At 42.0% G+C, this 18,361-nt stretch overlaps 1 protein-coding gene across 4 annotated transcripts in view; it reads right to left on the bottom strand.

Moving 5' to 3' along the window:
• The window catches only part of ADARB1 (adenosine deaminase RNA specific B1), an 85,402-nt gene that overhangs the window by 8,670 nt on the left and 58,371 nt on the right, over nt 1–18,361 (bottom strand). For 3 of the 4 annotated variants that reach the window (XM_063115922.1, XM_063115919.1, XM_063115920.1), the window contains 3 exons: nt 13,149–13,297; nt 12,148–12,316; nt 4,683–4,864 (listed from right to left, as the gene is read on the bottom strand). In XM_063115922.1, coding sequence (XP_062971992.1) covers nt 4,683–4,864; nt 12,148–12,316; nt 13,149–13,297 — 500 coding nt within the window. Of the gene's footprint in view, nt 1–1,421; nt 1,639–4,682; nt 4,865–12,147; nt 12,317–13,148; nt 13,298–18,361 lie in introns of those variants that run through there. The other variant, XM_063115921.1, reaches the window with a different exon arrangement.

Genomic DNA, 18,361 nt, shown 5'->3' on the forward strand with positions numbered 1-18,361 from the left:
GACCCAGTGGAATTTTAAGATGCCTTTTAATAATGTGCTGCTTTTAATAATGCATTAGTTTTATATGTTTTAATCAATTATATGTATTTTATGGTGTTTGCATTTGTGTTGTACCCTGCTTCGATCCAGAGGGAGAGGCAGGTAACTATTATTATTATAATTATATTATTATTATATTATTATTATTATCTGAAGCTATGCAGATACTAGCATTAGCATGTGCAAGCCCTGGAAGTGCCTAAGTACCTAAATACGTCTTCACAACCTTCACTTGCTAATGTAATGAATCTGATGAATCAGATTTAGGAGCACAGAAACTCATGGTACAATAAGTTTAACCATCTTTAAGGTGCCACAGTGTTCTTAGGTGAATTTCCTGACAGATAAACAGAGAAAGCTCTCTCTGAATTATTAACTGCCAAAATGGCTGCAAGCAATAAAGTAGTGGCACCAAAGCTTAGGGGCTTTATATTGTAAGCAGATTTTAAAAATCATGGTGAAAATTGTGATGTTTATTGTCCTAAGACGGCACATTTCTTTTTGGGGAAAAATAGCATTATTTATAAAAGCATGCTGTTTCCCTCTCAAAAACTAAAAATTACATGCTAATAGCCAAGCTCTGCAAATCAAAGCAATGCACACAGCAGTGGAGAAACACATTTCAGAAAGAAATTGTTTACCTTCAACTTTCAGGGAGTTATTTCATCTTCTAAAAATGTAAGGTATAAAGCAAAGATGGGCAAGTTGTGGCCCTCCAGAAATTTGGCCTCCAGCTCCTGCCAGCCCTAGCCAGCTTAGCCATTGGTGAGAGACAATGGGAGTCATGGGCCAAAATACCTTGTGAGCCGCATGTTAGTCACCCCTAGTATACCAGATTCAAAATATGCCAACAAAACGTCTTTAATATAAATACTGTCTTGGTTCTTTGCATTCACACCAACACATTCCATTTACCCATTGTTCCATCAGTTTAGATCCCTTTCTACCTTTTAATTCCTTCTCACTACATGGTTTGAATCACAACTCCACATACAACTATACCACAAGCTAGCTAGAATAAATGGGAAATGCTCTACCCAGATCAATTTCAGAACCTGGCCAATGTATACTTAATGAGTGTCTTGACAGGCTCTAGAAGCAGCCACCTGAGCTACAACAAAGTAACATCAACCCTCGAAAATGTTCCCACCCCCCACTTACAAATGGCATAAACCACTTGCTCTAGCCCCCCCCCCCCCCCGAACTTTTCCTTTCCCGTGTAACCAGGCCCAACCTGCAGTATGATTCCCATGTCAGAAACATGTTTGGCTAGAAGGGGCAGAGGTGACTGGGAAGAGGGCCAGCCCTCCCTCACCACATTCTATTCCCAATCAATCAATCAATCAATCAACTCAACTTCCTTTTCAAAAAATGATAAGTGATTTTCGAGGGTTGGGTATTTTTATTGTATTTAATTCATGCAGGCTAATTGGCTGCCATGCTAATTTAAGCAAAAGCTGCATACAATAGAGTCTGATGACAAGAAAAAATACAACCAATGGCAGTTGGGTAGTTCGCTCCATCCATTTTAGTTGATTACTGATACAGAAATTGTGAATCAACTGTCACATTGATAAATGACGTGAGCTGCTCAAGTATCTGCAATAGTAAGAGAAGTAATAGTGAGACCTCACACACTACTCTGTGAGTGGAAGCGAAGAGAGATTTCACCAAATTCAGATATTTTCTTTACTTCTGAGACCAGGTAACCTTGAGTTTGAACCTCAGTATTGAATAGTGGTATAGAGTTCTTTTCGTTCCTGCAGGACATACATTTATCCCATGTTGTTAATTAATTTCAACATTGCAGTGAAAGAGCAACTTGGCCACTGCATACAGTACATTCATTAAAACTAACTTTGTTAACACAGACCACTTTTAGAATGGTTCAAGCAGAAAAAGCATTCAGTAGCAGAGAATGTCAGTGCCTCAGAATGGAAAAATCTCGGAGGACATTTTGCATCTGGGATTTTCTCATGGTTAATTTGACCATTACAACGTAATGTTATTGTGTATGCTATGATCATGAAGGAAAGGGCGATTACTCCCCCACACACACACACACTCTAGGGCCACTCTCTAGACCTGGAGATAATGATAGTGAATAGGACAAGCACTCGCTGACTGTGTTTTGCTCTTTAGGGTTCGCTCCGTCTAACCATTACAATACCAGAAGCTTGAAACACCAGACCTTCTATATCTATAACACCCTGAGGAGTAGAGAATGACTTTCTGCCTAAAGGATGAATTCAATTTCAGAGAAGCGCTTAGGGGTCACATTCCAGTGGTAGCAAGGCTGAAGGCAAGAGGACAAGGACAAAGGGAAGGGATCAAAAATACAGAAAGGACCAGTATATTGTAGCTTAAATATCTTACTGCCCATATCTAAGTCTTAGGAGAGTCACACGCTGGTAACTTCAAGGCTTGACTTCTATAATGCACTGTATGTAGGGCTACCTTTGTGTCTAGTCTGGAAACTTCAACTAGTGCAAAATATGGCAAAACTGGCACACCTAGGGGTGACCATATTACACCAACATTGAAATCACTCCACTGGCTGCCAATTAGTTTCCGGGCAAAGAACAAAGTGTCAGTCATTACCTTTAAAGCCCTACACGGTTTGGGTCCAGGTTCACCTTCTCGGGATCACCTTCTGCGGGATCACCTTCTCCCACAAATTCCATCCTGCACACTTAGGCCCTCTGGGAGGAATTTACTACAGTTAGCCAAAGCTAGGCTGGCAACTGTTACCCTGAGGACCTTCTTTTCTGCTGCTCCCAGACTGTGGAATGGCCCCGCCAGGAGAGATTCGTCAGCTTAATAGTCTTGCCCAGTTTAAGAAACCCATAAAGACGGTTCATATTTTTGTGAACCGCCCAGAGAGTTTCAGCTACTGGGCGGTATAAAAATGTAATAAATAAATAAATAAATAAATAAATAAATCTCTTCCAGCAGTCCTACCCAGTTGTTTTTAAACATGTCCAATTGTTATTTTAATATTGTATCCGTTTTATATGTTTTCAACCAGTTTTATGCATTTTATTGTGACTTTGTATTTAATGATGTTCCCTGCCTCGATCCAGAGGGACAGGTGAGTAAGAAATAAATATTCTATTCTATTTCAATTTTTTACAATGGGGTAAAATCCACAAAGCCACCAAATGACCAATGGTTAGGGAAAATGGGGTGGGATCACGGGAAGGGGGCCTGGGCATTTGGGGAACCCAGGAAGGCCAGATTTGTCTCTCCAGATCAGAGGTTCCCCACCCCTGCTATAAACCTCCACCACTCATCACGCAATCATCCCTATGGTGGGGCAAAAGGCCATCCAAAGTGAAGCAGTTCTCATAGTAAACTGGCTTTGATGGATCATTCTTCTTTATTTAAAAAAAAGGGTGGAAGAAAAACCTGGTGCAAAAGCTTCCCTGATGTAAAACCTTTTCCTCATATTTCTGCATTCATGTTGAGCTGACTCAAAATTATCAGAAAATCTCTGTGACATATCTGAGAGGGTACAAGATCCAGAATGGCGCTGATATGGTCATTCTGAATGGCCTTTTTAAAAAAACCACCAGTGCAAGGGTGGGCAACTGGTGCCCTTCCAGATGTTTTGGCCTATCACTGCCATCAGCCCTCACCATTGGCTATGCTGCCTAGGGCTGATGGGAGTTGTAGGCCAATCATCTGAAGGGGCACAAGTTGTCCACTCCTGCACCAGTGGAATTATTTCTTAATTGTAAAGATTGTTGGAACACTTGGAGTTCAGACTGCACTACAAAACTGTGTACTAATTTTAGACCCTCCAAGCCACAATTGCTATTAGCTGCAATCCAACTTGCTGATAAATCATGGGATTTAGGGGCATTAACAGCTAAGGGGAAAAAATCCTGGTCCACACATTTGGAATATTTTTTCTGGGAAATTCATAGCTAGGATTTATGATGGAACTGTATGTTACATGTAGCTTCATTATTCGTTTTGGACTTTTTTCTTTCTTTTATCCAACACAGCCACTGAGGCTGCCATTTGAAGAGGTAGGCTGGCACACTTGGTAAGACCTCCTTAAGCCTTGTGTGGTTTTCCTGCTGAAAACTGCCTCCCCTCCAGGCTGCTTTTACCACCACAGGGGGTAAGAGAGAAGTATTCATATCTGTTCACCAGCAGGGGTAAAACAGCCGGGGACAGCAATTTTCAACAGAAAAGCAGCACAATGGTTAAGAAACGCTTCTCCTCTCACGCCAGTCTTCCCTTCAAAGTGCAGCTTCAGTTGCAGCATTGTATTTTTTAAAAAAAATCTCTGAAAAGAATGATGAAATTACACATGCGTAATTCTGCTCTCAGTTACCAAAATTCAAACTTATTAAACTTTCGCCTAATAAAGCACAGCAATTAATAACCACATGCAAGGACAGTATTACATGTCCTTTAGCCCATAGATTTCAATGCATTAGCTATGCCTAACTTTGCAATGGCTTCTGTCCTAACACCACAGCACCACTCAAGTGAAGTCCAAGCCTCTTTTGATTTTGGTAACTATAATTAAAATCTCTCTCTCTTAATAGAGTCACTTCAATCTATTTGCAATAGTTTGGAAATATAGCAGCATTAGAAGAAATTCAGTTTCTTGTTTACTACATGCTTACCACTGAGTAAAGGTCTGTTAAGCATATAGAGAGGTGGAAGATCTTCTATCTCTGCTATCCGTTGGTATACTGCCCTAGATAGATGATCGCCATGGTATAGGCTCCCCAAGATAATGCTAGAGAAGTAAATTGGCTCCATAAAAAGGCTAAGTAATGCTCCTTGAATACCAAGCACATTCCACCTAAAGGGAAACAAATAATATCATTTAAGTTAAGCACATAATTTACCCAGCAAACATAACAAACATGAGTAATTACAGGACGGAAGATAAGAAGAGCCATGCTGGATAAGACCAAGGGTCCATCTAGTCCAGCATTCTATTTACAGTGGCCAACCAGCTTTTGACCAAGAACCCAGAAGCAGGACACGAGTGCAACAGCACCCTACCACCCATGTTCCTCAGCAACAGATCATAGAATCATAGAATAGTGGAGTTGGAAGGGGCCTATCAGGCCATTGAGTCCAACCCCCTGCTCATAGCAGGAATCTACCCTAAAGCAAACCTGATAGATGGCTGTCCAGCTGCCACTTGAAGGCCTCTAGTGTGGGAGAGCCCACAACCTCCCTAGGTAACTGGTTCCATTGTTGTACCGCTCTAACAGTCAGGAAGTGGTTCCAATAACTTGAGCCCATTATTGTGTGTCCTGCACTTTGGGATGATTGAGAAGAGATCCTGGCCCTCCTCTCTGTGACAACCTTTCAAGTATTTGAAGAGTGTTATCATGTCTCCCCTCAATCTTCTCTTCTCCAGGCTAAACATGCCCAGTTCTTTCAGTCTCTCCTCATAGGACTTTGTTTCCAGACGCCTGATCCTCCTCATTGCCCCCCTCTGAACATGCTCCAGCTTGTCTGAATCCTTCTTGAGGTGTGGTGCCCAGAGCTGGACACAATACTCAAGATTTATTTATTATTTATTTATTGCATTTCTATACTGCCCAATAGCCAAAGCTCTCTGGGTGTTTCTAACCACTGCCGAATAGAGGGGAGCCAGTACCTTGCGCAATTTGGAAGCTATACTTCTATTAATGCAACCCAAATTGGCATTTGCATTTTTTGCAGCCACATCACACTGTTGGCTCATATTCAGCTCGTGATCTACAACAATTCCAAGATCCTTCTCGCTTGTAGTATTGCTAAGCCAAGTATCCCCCATCTTGTAATTGTGCATTTGGTTTCTTTTTCCTAAATGAAAGCTTGGCATTTGTCCCTATTAAATTTCATTCTGTTGTTTTCAGCACTCTAGCCTATCAAGATCACTTTGAAGTTTGTTTCTGTCTTCCAGGGTATTAGCTATCCCACCCAATTTTGTGTCATCTGCAAACTTGATAAGCATTCCCTGAACCTCCTCATCCAAACCATTAATAAAAATGTTGAAGGGCACTGGGCCCAGGACTGAGCCCTGCGGTACCCCACTCATTAACTCCCCCTTTATAGTCTGCACTGTCATCCATCCACCCAGGGATGCAGCTGTAATTTACTGTTCATGATAAGCTAAGCTTCACAGCCCAATATTACCCTTACAACACATTTCTTAGAATCTTATGAAAGCATGCCCCAATATCTAGTTTAAACAATCTGCCACAAGGAAACAAAACCATACTCTTACATGACCCTAGCATTCATTTGCATTTGTGATAGTACCTTTCAAAAACACCCAGGTATTGGGTGAAAACCATGACTCATGGTTTTCTTTCAAGTTGAGCCAATTTTATGAGAATAATTCCAAGGGCAAACAGATTGTGGGCTTTTCTTTCCACGAAGCACGACCTCTTATCACTTCATCAAGTTCCTCTCAGCCAACTTTCTGATTCCTAGTTGAGTGAACTTCAATACTACAGTGAATACTACAGATACTACACGAATACTACAATACTACAGATCATCCATGATCTGAAATACTTTCTTTAGCAACCTCCTCCAACTGGTATCATCCAGATGTGTTGGACTCAAGTACCATCATCCCCAACTAGTATGGCCATTGGCCTCCTCACCAATATCTGTTTGAGAATATGGGGGTGCATGGGAAAATAAGCCGGAAGGCTTTTGTAAAAATGAGGAGCATAGTTTGATATCCAGCCACCCGCCTCAATGCCTGAACTCCTATGAGAAAGCCTTTTCCTTTAATTATGAATAATATGATTTCTATGTATTACAATAATCAGTTGTCTGTGCCATGTGATACAAAATAGGGAGTAAAAGGAGGCTGCCAGAGTTATCTGTGTCGACTGATACAGCCACCAGCTCAGGCAGATGCAATGACTTTGAAGTCTAGGGGAAGGCCCTTATCTCTAGACAGGTGGGCTTTCTTGGCAAGGTTCCCAGGACTGTCTATGTAAGCACAAGACAGTGCAACTTTCAAGTCTGTGGGACAGCTGGCTTCCCCTGTGAAGATGTTCATAAACAATGATAAGGGTCGGGAACGTTACCATCCCACGGTGTGACCAAGCAGGCCGACAGTACAATTCGGCACGTGGGCTAGAGAGCTCTCAAGTATAAACAAGACTCCCTGGCTTCTGTCGGAGGAGCTTCGACACAGACCTAGACTGCAGGAGAGGACGTTGTGTGCATGACTGGCCAGCAGATGGAATCACTCCGTTGACATTCTTGGGGCTCCCAGCAACTATAAGGAATGTAAGATAATCTTTGCTCAAAAGCTTGCTACAGCTTCTTGTATCCTTTTTTCTTGCCTGCTATCTAATAAAAGCTGCAAATCTTCCCTTCTTGTGTAGTCCTTGCTCCATATCCCATGAACCTCTTGCACTTGGCAAGACAGGAGGTGTAATCCAACACATTTGAAGGGCACAAGGTGTATCTGCACATTGTACACCAATAACGGTGACTGAAAATTCATTTATATTTTTTCCTTTGACTTTTTTACACTGTCGGGTTGTACTTCTGTAGGGGATGTTCAGAGGTAAAGTTTTTCTGCGTGTAAAATAGGATCAGGGTTTCACCTTATATATCACCTTATATATCACTTATATAAAGGGAATGCAAACAGGAAGATAGCTTAACACACTTATCACTCTCCTTTTGTTGCTTTCTTAGATGTCCTTTGGGCTATGAACCAAATTTTGACTAATCAAGAGCCTTCCTGGAGTGATATTGTGATGATTCACTTTTTTATGATACGTATCTGTGATGTAAATGTTGTTTGGACTTCATATGGTGTTAATCTGGTGCTAAAAGGGTTAAATTATGCTGCATGAAGAAGGCTACTTCAGGTTAAATATGGATGATTTGACCTGGAATGGTGGAATGGCTGGAGTGAGAGTTTTGGGGAGATTTACAAGAAGACCCCCTAAAAGACCCCACTCATATCTGAAAGACCCGCAGAGGTATATTCCAGACCCCTGAGCCATGGACACGAAGACTTTGAAGTTTGATTCTATGCCTACTGATTTTATACCATTAACTAAGGGCCTTCCTAGACGAGGCCTTAGCGCGCCTTCTGACCGGTTTCCCTGCTGTGCGTCCAGATGACGCACAGGGGAATCCGGAGGCAGGCCGCGCTGAGGCCTCCTTCAACGCGCCATAAGCGAATGTGCTTATGGCGCGCTTTTTCCCCAGCTCCGGGCTCAGGCTACTCGCGAGGAGCCGCGAAAAGCCGCGGCCCTGACTGGCACAGCACTCATAGGAGCGCTGTGCCCATCGGCGGGTGGGGGGAAGAGAGGGGAGGGTGAAGGATGGCAGGGTGGGTGGCACGGGGGAGGGCGGGTGAGATCGCGCCGCGCGCCGCCCGAGCAAGAAAATGCCAGGCATTGCCCGCTGGGCAAGCGCCACTTGGCTGCTTGCTCGGGCGGCGCGCGGCACGATCTCCCCCGCCCTCCCCCGTGCCACCCACCCTGCCATCCTTCGCCCCCCCCCGTTTTTTTAAAAAAAGTAAAAAAAAACCTTACCTTGTCCGCCGTCTTTGGGCCACACGCGGCCCTGTTAAACAAAAACAAAAAATGGCGGACGACGCAGGGCTTGCGTCCTCCCTGCAACTCCGCCGTCTGGAAGCTCGGGGGAGGCGCGCTAATGTTAGTGCGCCTCGGCCCCGACTCCCTGCCGGCGTAAGCCGGCAGGTCTAGTAAGGCCCTAAGACTCTAGCTAAGACTTGCAAGACTGTCTTTGAAGAAAAGTAGGGGAGGAACCACAGTGGACTTTTACAAGCGGCTTCTCAGAGCACAGTCAAGGCCACAGTGTGCCCGCAGAGTGTGTGAGCAAGCTGGATGAGAGAACTGAGCTTGCTCAGAAGTCCACTAGGAGGAAAAAACTTGTTTTGACATCTTGTGGTGTGCACCTGCTGATAAGAGAATATCCTCAGTCGAAGTTGGGCATGGAAAGTCATAATACTGAGCAAACATGACACTTGGGAGGAGGTGTTTGGGTGGATATGACGAAATATGTCTCAAGAGGAACGTGAATTCAAAGAAGATGTACTAGACAGACATACGCCAATCAAGATAAGATGGCCATATGGCAGCCATGTTTTACATGTGTATAACATGTGAGATATTGGGGAGGGGGAGACGCTTAACTTCTAATTGGTGAATGGGTGGTCTAACCACTTATTCATGCCATTTGTGATTGGGAGATGATGGACTCATCACTCACTGGGACCCCCACCTTTGGCCAGAGCAAGAGTATAAAAGCACAGATAACAGAGGCTGCAAGGCTTGATTTTTATTTTTCCTGCTCTTCGACTTCACCTCTGACTTTTGGATAATAATAATAATAATAATAATAATAATAATAATAATAATAATAATAATAATAATAATTTCTTACCCGCCTCTCCCTTTGGATCAAGGTGGGGAACAACATTAGTACAGGAATCAACACATCTTAAAAAACTCTTGGTTTTACATTGATCTGGGTAGGCCTGCCGGAAAAGGCTAGTCTTTAAAGCTGCCTTAAAATCACATAGAGAGTTAATTTTACGAATCTTGTCTGGCAGGCCATTCCACAATCCAGGGGCAACAGAAGAAAAGGACCCAAGGATTTGGGTAACTATGAATCTCTTTATGCCTTTAGACTTTGGGACTTAGCTAGACCTAAGGTTTATCCCAGGATTGTCCTGCGATCAAACCTGTTCATCTAAGTGCCACACAGGGCATCCAGTGCTCAGGCAGGGACGAACCCGGGATGATCCTGGGATAAACCTTAGGTCTAGCTACAGCCTTAGAGTATTTTTAGACTTTAGGACTTGGAGTTATTTCTGAAGCTGGAACTTGAAATTATTTCCAAGTCTTGGATGTTCTGTTTCACTCTAACTTTTATTCTTCACATACCTAGAGGAACTTAGTAACTTAGTAATGCTTCAACATAGCTTTTAGATTCAAATTGCATGCAGGAGGAAGAGTAGGGAGGGTTAACTACTATGTTTTAGTACAGTCAAATGTGTTTTAGTTTAGCTTTAAACCGCAAGAAGTAAATGGAAGCGGATAAGGAGGAGCTCAAGCTGTTATCTTATTAGCTAAGTTTGTAATACCTGCTTTGGCAACTGCGATTCTTTTAATTAATCTTGTATTTGCATTTCATTCTCTTTTCTTGTAACCATAGACAGAGAGATTGTATACTTATATAATCACCATGCCACTTGCTTAATTTTGCAATTTTTACAATAAATAGATTCTTATTTACAATCCTGTCTGTGGTGAAGCTTGTCAGCTGGGATTCAATGTTTGTTTGTTTGGATTAGCACTGATTACCCACCGGGGTGTTCCGGACCCATTTGGTGTAGGTTCTGAGGTTAGAAAGGACCAAGGCTGGTAAGTGGCTAATTCCATTGGGAGTAGTAGTGAGTGAACAGAACGTTGCAGTAAATGTTGATTGGCTGTTGGATTCAAGTGTAGGAAGGGGAATGACAGTTGAAATCAGTTAGTAGTTGGCAGTTGGGAGTGAGAGAAAGTTGGGGTTAGTTTGCTGAAGAGGTTAAATCAGTGTAGGGTCTGCGTTTTATTGTTTGGGGAATAAGAGGAGAAAGAGAAGTTAGATTTGACTTTAGAGGGTAGAGTAGGCCCCCTACTCAATACATGACAACTGTATAGTAACAACTAAGTACTAGAACAAATGAAACCATAAGCTTAATGAAACGTGTGAACTTCTTGTTAAATAAAAGTTAATTTGTTTCACTCTGGATTGGATTCTTTAAGTACCTGATTATATGGTGGCAGTGGTAAAGAAAAAGGGTGAATAAAAAGGAGCACAGAGCGGTGCTGTGGTACCAAGAAGTGTCAGAGAATCACAGAGCCGGTGATGCCCAGAAGTGGGAAGAGAAAGAAAAAAAATAATCCACAGAGAGGGCAGCTGTACACCAACTGCATTCATGGTTGGGATCCTTTAAAGAGAGAGGTAAAAAGGAGTCTCATGGTGAGCGGGGTTCGTGACAGATATCTCATTAGGTTCTTCCGCTGACAGAGCTGTTTCTGCCACTGGAACCAGGAGTGGGTGATCCCCCCTCCCTCTTGCAGACCCCCATGGACCCTCAAAATCTATTCTAGAGGATTAGGGGAACAACTGGAACAGATTTTCAGAGGGCGTGGAGGATTGCAGGGGAGAAGAGAGGGGGAGAAAGTCCCATTGCATGAGCAGAGTTCCACTTCCATAATGTTGGATTCTGCCCCTGGCATGCTCCCTTATGGCTGCTGTGTCTTGGTCATTTGGACACATGTCTTGATTTGTTAGGGGTCAGGAACAATCAGAACCTACTTCAGCGAACATGCATCAAACCATCAAGGAACCTCAGGAAGGCAAAATGCCTCTATGAGATTCAAGTTGATTTGGCCACATCCTAATTTCTCCTCTTAATCTCTAAAGACAGACTGCTTTCCATCAAAAGCCACAATTAAAAACATAGGCAAAAAACATCAAAGAAGCTGTCCAACTGCAAGACTGCATAGGAATCCAGAAAATCTAGAAAGTTGGGAGGAGCTGATAAATCTAACATTTAATGTATTTATTTGAATTTTATAGAGTTACAGTTTATAGTGTGCCCCTCAACAAATTCCCAGGGTGTAAAAGAAAAACATGGAAAACAAATGCAATTTAAAAGAACAGCATAAAAACAATCAACATAAATAAACGAAATAAAAGAAAGCAATCAGCAGAGCTATACAAACTGAATAAAAAGACTGGAAAAATAAAAAGGTCTTCACTTAGTGAAGTAGCATCAGGTGAGACTCCCTGGGGGCAATCTTTCCACGGAGTAAGAAGGATATTTTGCCAGTAGCCACTCACCACACCCAAAGAATGGCCCATGTTCATTATTCTAGTTTACAGGCAGGCACATGTGGAGACAGGCAACCCTTCAGGCACACTGGCATTACAAAAAGAAAGAACTTATGGAAATGAGTAAACATCACATGTCAAATATACCCAGTAGCAAAACTCAATACAAATCGCAATACGAGGCAATCAAAAATCTAGGGTTTGGCAATATGGAAAAGCTGTCAGTTTGATAAAAGAGAAACAATTTACCGAGCTATCTTATCACTGCATGACATAGTAAGTAATCTTTCTCCCTGAAGTACTCCATCCCATGTCTGGATTGTAGTTGTAGATCGAACAGGAATGGTTCCTTCTCCAGATTCAATTTTAGTTCGCAGCTGTCCTCTTGCTTTCCGATTCGGATGTCTGTCTCCCTGATCTAAGTGACAGAAGTGGTCACAGTTACCAATCATGACATGAAAGTTTGCTACCGCTTTTGGTACTGGTAACTGCTTTATAAGAAAATTTAACACCATATTCAATTACTCATTTTGGACACAGGGGGCTTCCAGACTTGGCTTTTATCACCACCATCCTGCCTAATTCACAAAACTTTATGTGGGGTTCAAACAGCGCTACCTTTCACTTGTAACCCTCATGTGTTTTCTCACCATTTCTTCCATCTTCTTTCTTTCCACGGAAAATCCGTTAAGGAGGAAAAGACAAAATAGCTGCACAACGTGACAGCGGTCGGAGCCCTCCATCTGGAAGCACCCAGGGAATTCACAGAAGAGCAGCAAAAACAAAACCAAGGCTAAGCAAAGGCATACATTAAGAACCTTACTTGGCATCCCATTTATAAAGAAAATCACACCCAAGATTTCTTCGCCGAGGTTTACTTCACACATTTCAAAATCCCTTTATGGGAGGACATTTATTTTAAAACAAAATCTCACTTTTAAATTAAATTTTCAAAGAGGCTTACAACTCTCCAGGAAAGCCACATTAAATACTTTCATGTTACATTCACACATGAACTACAAGGCATAACAGATTCATTCCTACATGGTTGTTCCAATGTATGAAGTGGTCCTAAGAAAAGGCAGCCTTTTTATATAGCACTGTTTTTATAAAATGAGGAAATTTAAATGGTTTAGATTTTCAAGAAGAGAAAAACTAGATTTCTATAAACTATAAAAGCTAGCACTGCAATTTTCAATAAATGGCTTTATCTCAGACATCTCCTTTAGTAAGGAAAAAGTGAGCACTACCTTCTTGCGCTGCTTCGTGTGGTGAAAAAATCCGAGCATCGCCACAAGGGGAGGTGCTGATATAGAGGTGAAACTGCACATTTTCTTTCAATTTAAAGCCACCCTGTTCTGACTTCATAAAAATAGATTTTTGTTGATCTTCCTTATTACTGAAAGAAAAAGAAAATGTGTTCAGAATGGTGTTTTTTAACTACATCAAAGAAGAACCAAAGTTTAGCTCATCTGAATTTGAGATGTTGCAGTATGTTAGCATGACTGCAACAGAGTTAAGGAAAACAACATAAGTAGCACCAGCAGTTACAACTTGAATGCTATGTTAACACATATGTGTAAACAAATATTTATTACATTAATATCTATATATAGTTATAATAATTAAATTTGCAATTTTCAGGCTGAGCTTTTTTAAAAAAGATGTTATTCATAACTTACCGAAATAAATTTAAGATACCCATGTTGGGAAATTTAAAAAAGGTCAGCCTGAAAATTGCAATTTTAATTATAATATATAGATTTATTTATTTTTAAAAAAGACATTTTTTCTTTCCTAGTTCAATAGAGAATGACCAAGCAAAGAATTACAATACCCATCCTCCATTTAAATCAAGACTTAAACAAAAAGGATAAGTTTTAATTTGATCCAAACAGCTATGATAACAAAAGATATACAGATATTGCATCATTATTTGTATTTATTTTTTCTTTATGTTTTCATTGTATCTATGTAAGCCACTGAGGAAAACAAAATTGTTGAAACGCATTTGGCCTCCTTTTGATTTGTTTTTAATTCTTTTAATGTAATAAATGTTTTGAACACATATTTGTTGACATAGGAATCAAGTTGTAAATGCTGGTGCCATTTATGTTGTTTTCCTTAACTCTGTTGCAGTCATTCAGTGTTTTTTTTTGTTAAGGACAAGTGTGGTTTTTCGCTTGTGGTTTTTGTGTTGCAGTATGATAGCATATTTGCTATAATGAACCCAAATACATATTGAGTTAATGGACCAGGGCCAGATCTACACCAAGCAGGATATAACACTTTGAAAATGGTTTGAAAAATGTATATGGCCCAACAGTTTTCAATATCGTTATGAACAGTTTTAAGACCTCTTCTTCAGATCCTCACATTGGACCTCAACATTACTTTTTTTAAAAGGGGGTTCACATTTTCCCCTAAATGTGTACGGCAACTGTGTTCCCTAAATTCCAGCATGGGACATGTCAAAGGAAAAGGAAAGTAAAACATATGAAGAGCTGTGCTGAACCAGACCAAATGCCTGTCTAGTCCAGCATTCTGTTCCCACAGTGGTCAACCAGATGCCTGTGGGAAGCGCCCAAGCAGGACATGGGTCCAATAGCATCTGCCTGCTCATGTTCCCCAGCAACTGGTACTGAGAAGCATTACTGCCTCTGACACAGCCATCATATCTGGTATACAGCCATCATAACTGTTGTAAACCGCCCAGAGAGCTTCGGCTGTGGGGTGGTTTATAAATGTAATAAATAAATAAAATAAATAAATAGTAGCCATTAATAGTTTTATCTTCATAAATTTGTCTAATTCCCTTTTAAAGCCATCCAACTTGGTGACCATCATTACATTTTGTGGTAGCACATTATCTCTCCTGGATGTCTCACCATACACCTTCATGGGATGACCCCATGTTTTAGTATTATGAGAGAGGGAGAGAAACTCCTTTCTATCTCCTTTTTCCACACTATGCATAGTTTTCTACATTTCTATTATTGAACTTGTTTGCCTTTTTTCTAAGCTAAAAAGCTCCAAACACTGAACCTTTCTTTTGTATGGGAGATGCTCCAGTCCCTTGTTCATTTGGGTTGTTATTGTCTACACCTTGCCCAGCTCTACAATATTATTTTTGAAGTGGAGTAACCAGAACTCTACTCAGAATTGCAAGTGTGAATGCACCACAGATTTGAATGTCTAAGTAAATAGTGTCTGGGTTCAGACAACACAATAGTCAATGGTTGATTAAATAGTCAACAATTGTTTTTCCACACCATGGTTGGTTATTTCCCCAAAATAACCAATGCAAATAATCAACGGTGTGCAGAGTTGACTATCTGCACAACTGTTGATTATTGTGATGTGTGGTGGGCTCTGCTGACTATTTCACATGCCTTTCCTTTTCATCAAACCCAGGTGAGGCAGTGGCTGTTCTGAATCAGTGCCTGGGCACAGTAATGGGCTGGATGAGGACCAACAAACTTAGACTCAATCCAGACAAGATGGAGGTACTTTTAGCAGGTGGTCTGTCTGTCTGGCTAGGTGATATTCAACCTGTTCTGGAGGGGGTTGCACTCCCCCTAAAGGATCGGGTTCATAGTTTGGGGGATGCTCTTGGATCCAGAAATGTCACTTGAGGCACAGGTGGACTCAGTGGCTGGGAGCACCTTTTATCAGCCTAAGCTGATATACCAACTGCGCCCTTATCTGGACAGAGATAGCCTAGCTATAGTTATCCATGCTTTGATAACCTGTCATCTGGATTGCTGCAATGCCGTTAAATGTGGGGCTGCCTTTGAAAATGGTCTGGAAACTTCAGCTGGTACAAAACAGGGCAGCATGATTGTTAACAGGGACTAGCCAACGAGACCACATTACACCAGTCCTTTTCCAGCTTCACTGGCTGTCAGTCCAGGCCCGATTCAAAGTGCTGGTATTAACATTCAAAGCTCTAGATGGCTTGGGGCCATATGTACCTGCCTGGGCCCTAAGATCATCTTCAGGGGCCCTTCTCTATGAGCCCCTGCCAAAGGAAGCGAGGTAGGTGGCTACCAGGAGGAGGGCCTTCTCTGCTGTGGCACCCTGGTTATGAAATGATCTCCCTAGAGAGGTTCACCTGGCACCTATGTTATACTCTTTTCGATGCCAAGTGAAGTCCTTTTTATTTTCCCAGTAATTTAACAGTTTATCATCATAGTCTTTTAACTTCACTGTTTTAAATTTGTATTTAAATCTGTATAAATCTCTGCATTGCTGCTCCGTTTTATCCTGGTTGTGCTTTTATAGTTGCTTGTTTTATACCTTGAATTGTGTTTGGTTGTTTTAATCCTTTTAAACCGCCCAGAGAGCTTCGACTATTGGGCAGTATAGAAATGCAATAAATAAATAAATGGTTCCATGGCAAGTTACAATGAAGACCCACTCAGCCAGATTCTAGGGAATCTGAGCAAAAAAAGGTGAAGCAAAGTAGAACAATGGTGTCCCACACCTCTTAGCAATCCTATGTAGGCTTGTAAGGGCCAACTGAGGCAACCAGACCTCTCTCTGGGTTTGTCTGAGATCCACAGGAGGAAATATCTGGCTGTGGGTGGCCACAGAAATTTAAAGTCTGCCATGCTCTGTGAAATGGTAAATGCGCTGTAAACTTGCCAGGAATGGACAGGCTAGGAAAGTGAGTGATTTTTGTAGTGTGACCCCAGTGTGTGTCACTGGAACAATAGGCATGAATAAATCCAATTGGGCAAAACTGCATCAAGCGATTTCAGCAGCATGGAATTGCCTCTAGATGGCAAGGGGGCTGTCTTCATGCCACCAGGTTGGTGCTGCTCCACAGTCAAATCTCGCGCTCTTGCTGGTGCGCAGTGGTGGCAACTTGTCCTAATGAAGTGAGGCAGTGCCGCTCTGTGGCGGCCATAAGGCTCGACATGCCCGCCCCGTCCCTCTCCCCTCCAGTGGCTTCCAGCTGGTCTGGCTCCGAGCGAGGACAGACCAGCAGAAAAGCCCCCGACTTTTCCGCTGTGCATCTTCACCACTTTTCCCTGGGGTGGCCTCGAATCTGCAACTGCATCATCTAACTGAGCCACTCAAGGCAAAGATGACTCCAAGACAGTCTCAAGGAAGTTAGTGATTTCAGCAGTAGAGTGGGACCTTGCCTTTGGGGGGTGGAGAACACTGAGGACCTGAAGCCTTGGGTTTTCTATTGTGTAAAACAAAGGTTTCAAAGATATGTGACTTGACATTACAATAACATTGTTGGTGCTATATAAATAAATAAATAAATAATAACAACAACAACACAAAGGGGCAAGAGCAAACCCATAGCAGTTTTAGGTTGATAAGATGACTCATTGCAAGAGCCATCCTGAATGGCAGAAATGTGGGCGAGATGTTATTTTGTTTACAATAGTGAGGTATGTTTAGATTCTGTGGATATTATCTGCAACCTGTGTACTTGAAATAAATCCATTTTGTTCATGACTGATATAAAAGATAGTAACAATGTTGAACTTAGAGGCTATTAAGGATGTAAACGTTTTACCTCCTGGATTTAAGGAGGAGATCGGACTCAAATAGGGTGTAATCCTTGCCTGGTTTTGATACATTGTTCTTGCTTCCCTCTAAATACAGGACATTGTTCCCTTTGCTCAAAATACTTTTGAAGCCTCCCCCAAGTTTAAAAAAACAGTTTGCAGGATAGAGCCGGGGAGCCATTCAAGAGGAAAAAGACTGAAAATCCGGGTAAACTTGTAAATGATTGACATGCACTTCAGGTTTCTGGTCATCACATCTGACTTCTAATGTACACTTAACCTATATGCTTCTACTAGCCCCATTTTTGGTAAAAAGAATAATAGAATAGTAGAGTTGGAAGGGGCCTATAAGGCCATCAAGTCCAACCCCTTGCTCAATGCAGGAATCCACCTTAAAGCATCCCTGACAGATGGTTGTCCAGCTGCCTCTTGAGGGCCTCTGGTGTGGGAGAGCCCACAACCTCCCTAGGTAACTGGTTCCATTGTCGTACTGCTCTAACAGTCAGGAAGTTTTTCCTGATGTCCAGCCAGAATCTGGCTTCCTGTAACTTGAGCCCATTATTCCGTATCCTGCACTCTGGAAGGATCGAGAGGAGATCCTTGCCCTCCTCCGTATGACAACCTTTTAAGTATTTGAAGAGTGCTGTCATGTCTCCTCTCAATCTTCTCTTCTCCAGGCTAAACATCTTTCAGTCTCTCTTCATAGGGCTTTGTTTCCAGACCCCTGATCATCCTTGTTGCCCTCCTCTGAACATGCTCCAGCTTCTCTGCATCCTTCTTGACGTGTGGTGCCCAGAACTGGACGCAATACTCTAGATGAGGCCTAACCAGGACCGAATAGAGAGGAACCAGTACCTCATGCGATTTGGAAGCTATACTTCTATTAATGCAGCCCAAAATATACTTCTATTAATGCAGCTTTGCCTTCATTACGC

The sequence above is a fragment of the Elgaria multicarinata genome, chromosome 2 (genome assembly GCF_023053635.1).
Source record: "Elgaria multicarinata webbii isolate HBS135686 ecotype San Diego chromosome 2, rElgMul1.1.pri, whole genome shotgun sequence".
NCBI classification, from domain to species: domain Eukaryota; kingdom Metazoa; phylum Chordata; class Lepidosauria; order Squamata; family Anguidae; genus Elgaria; species Elgaria multicarinata.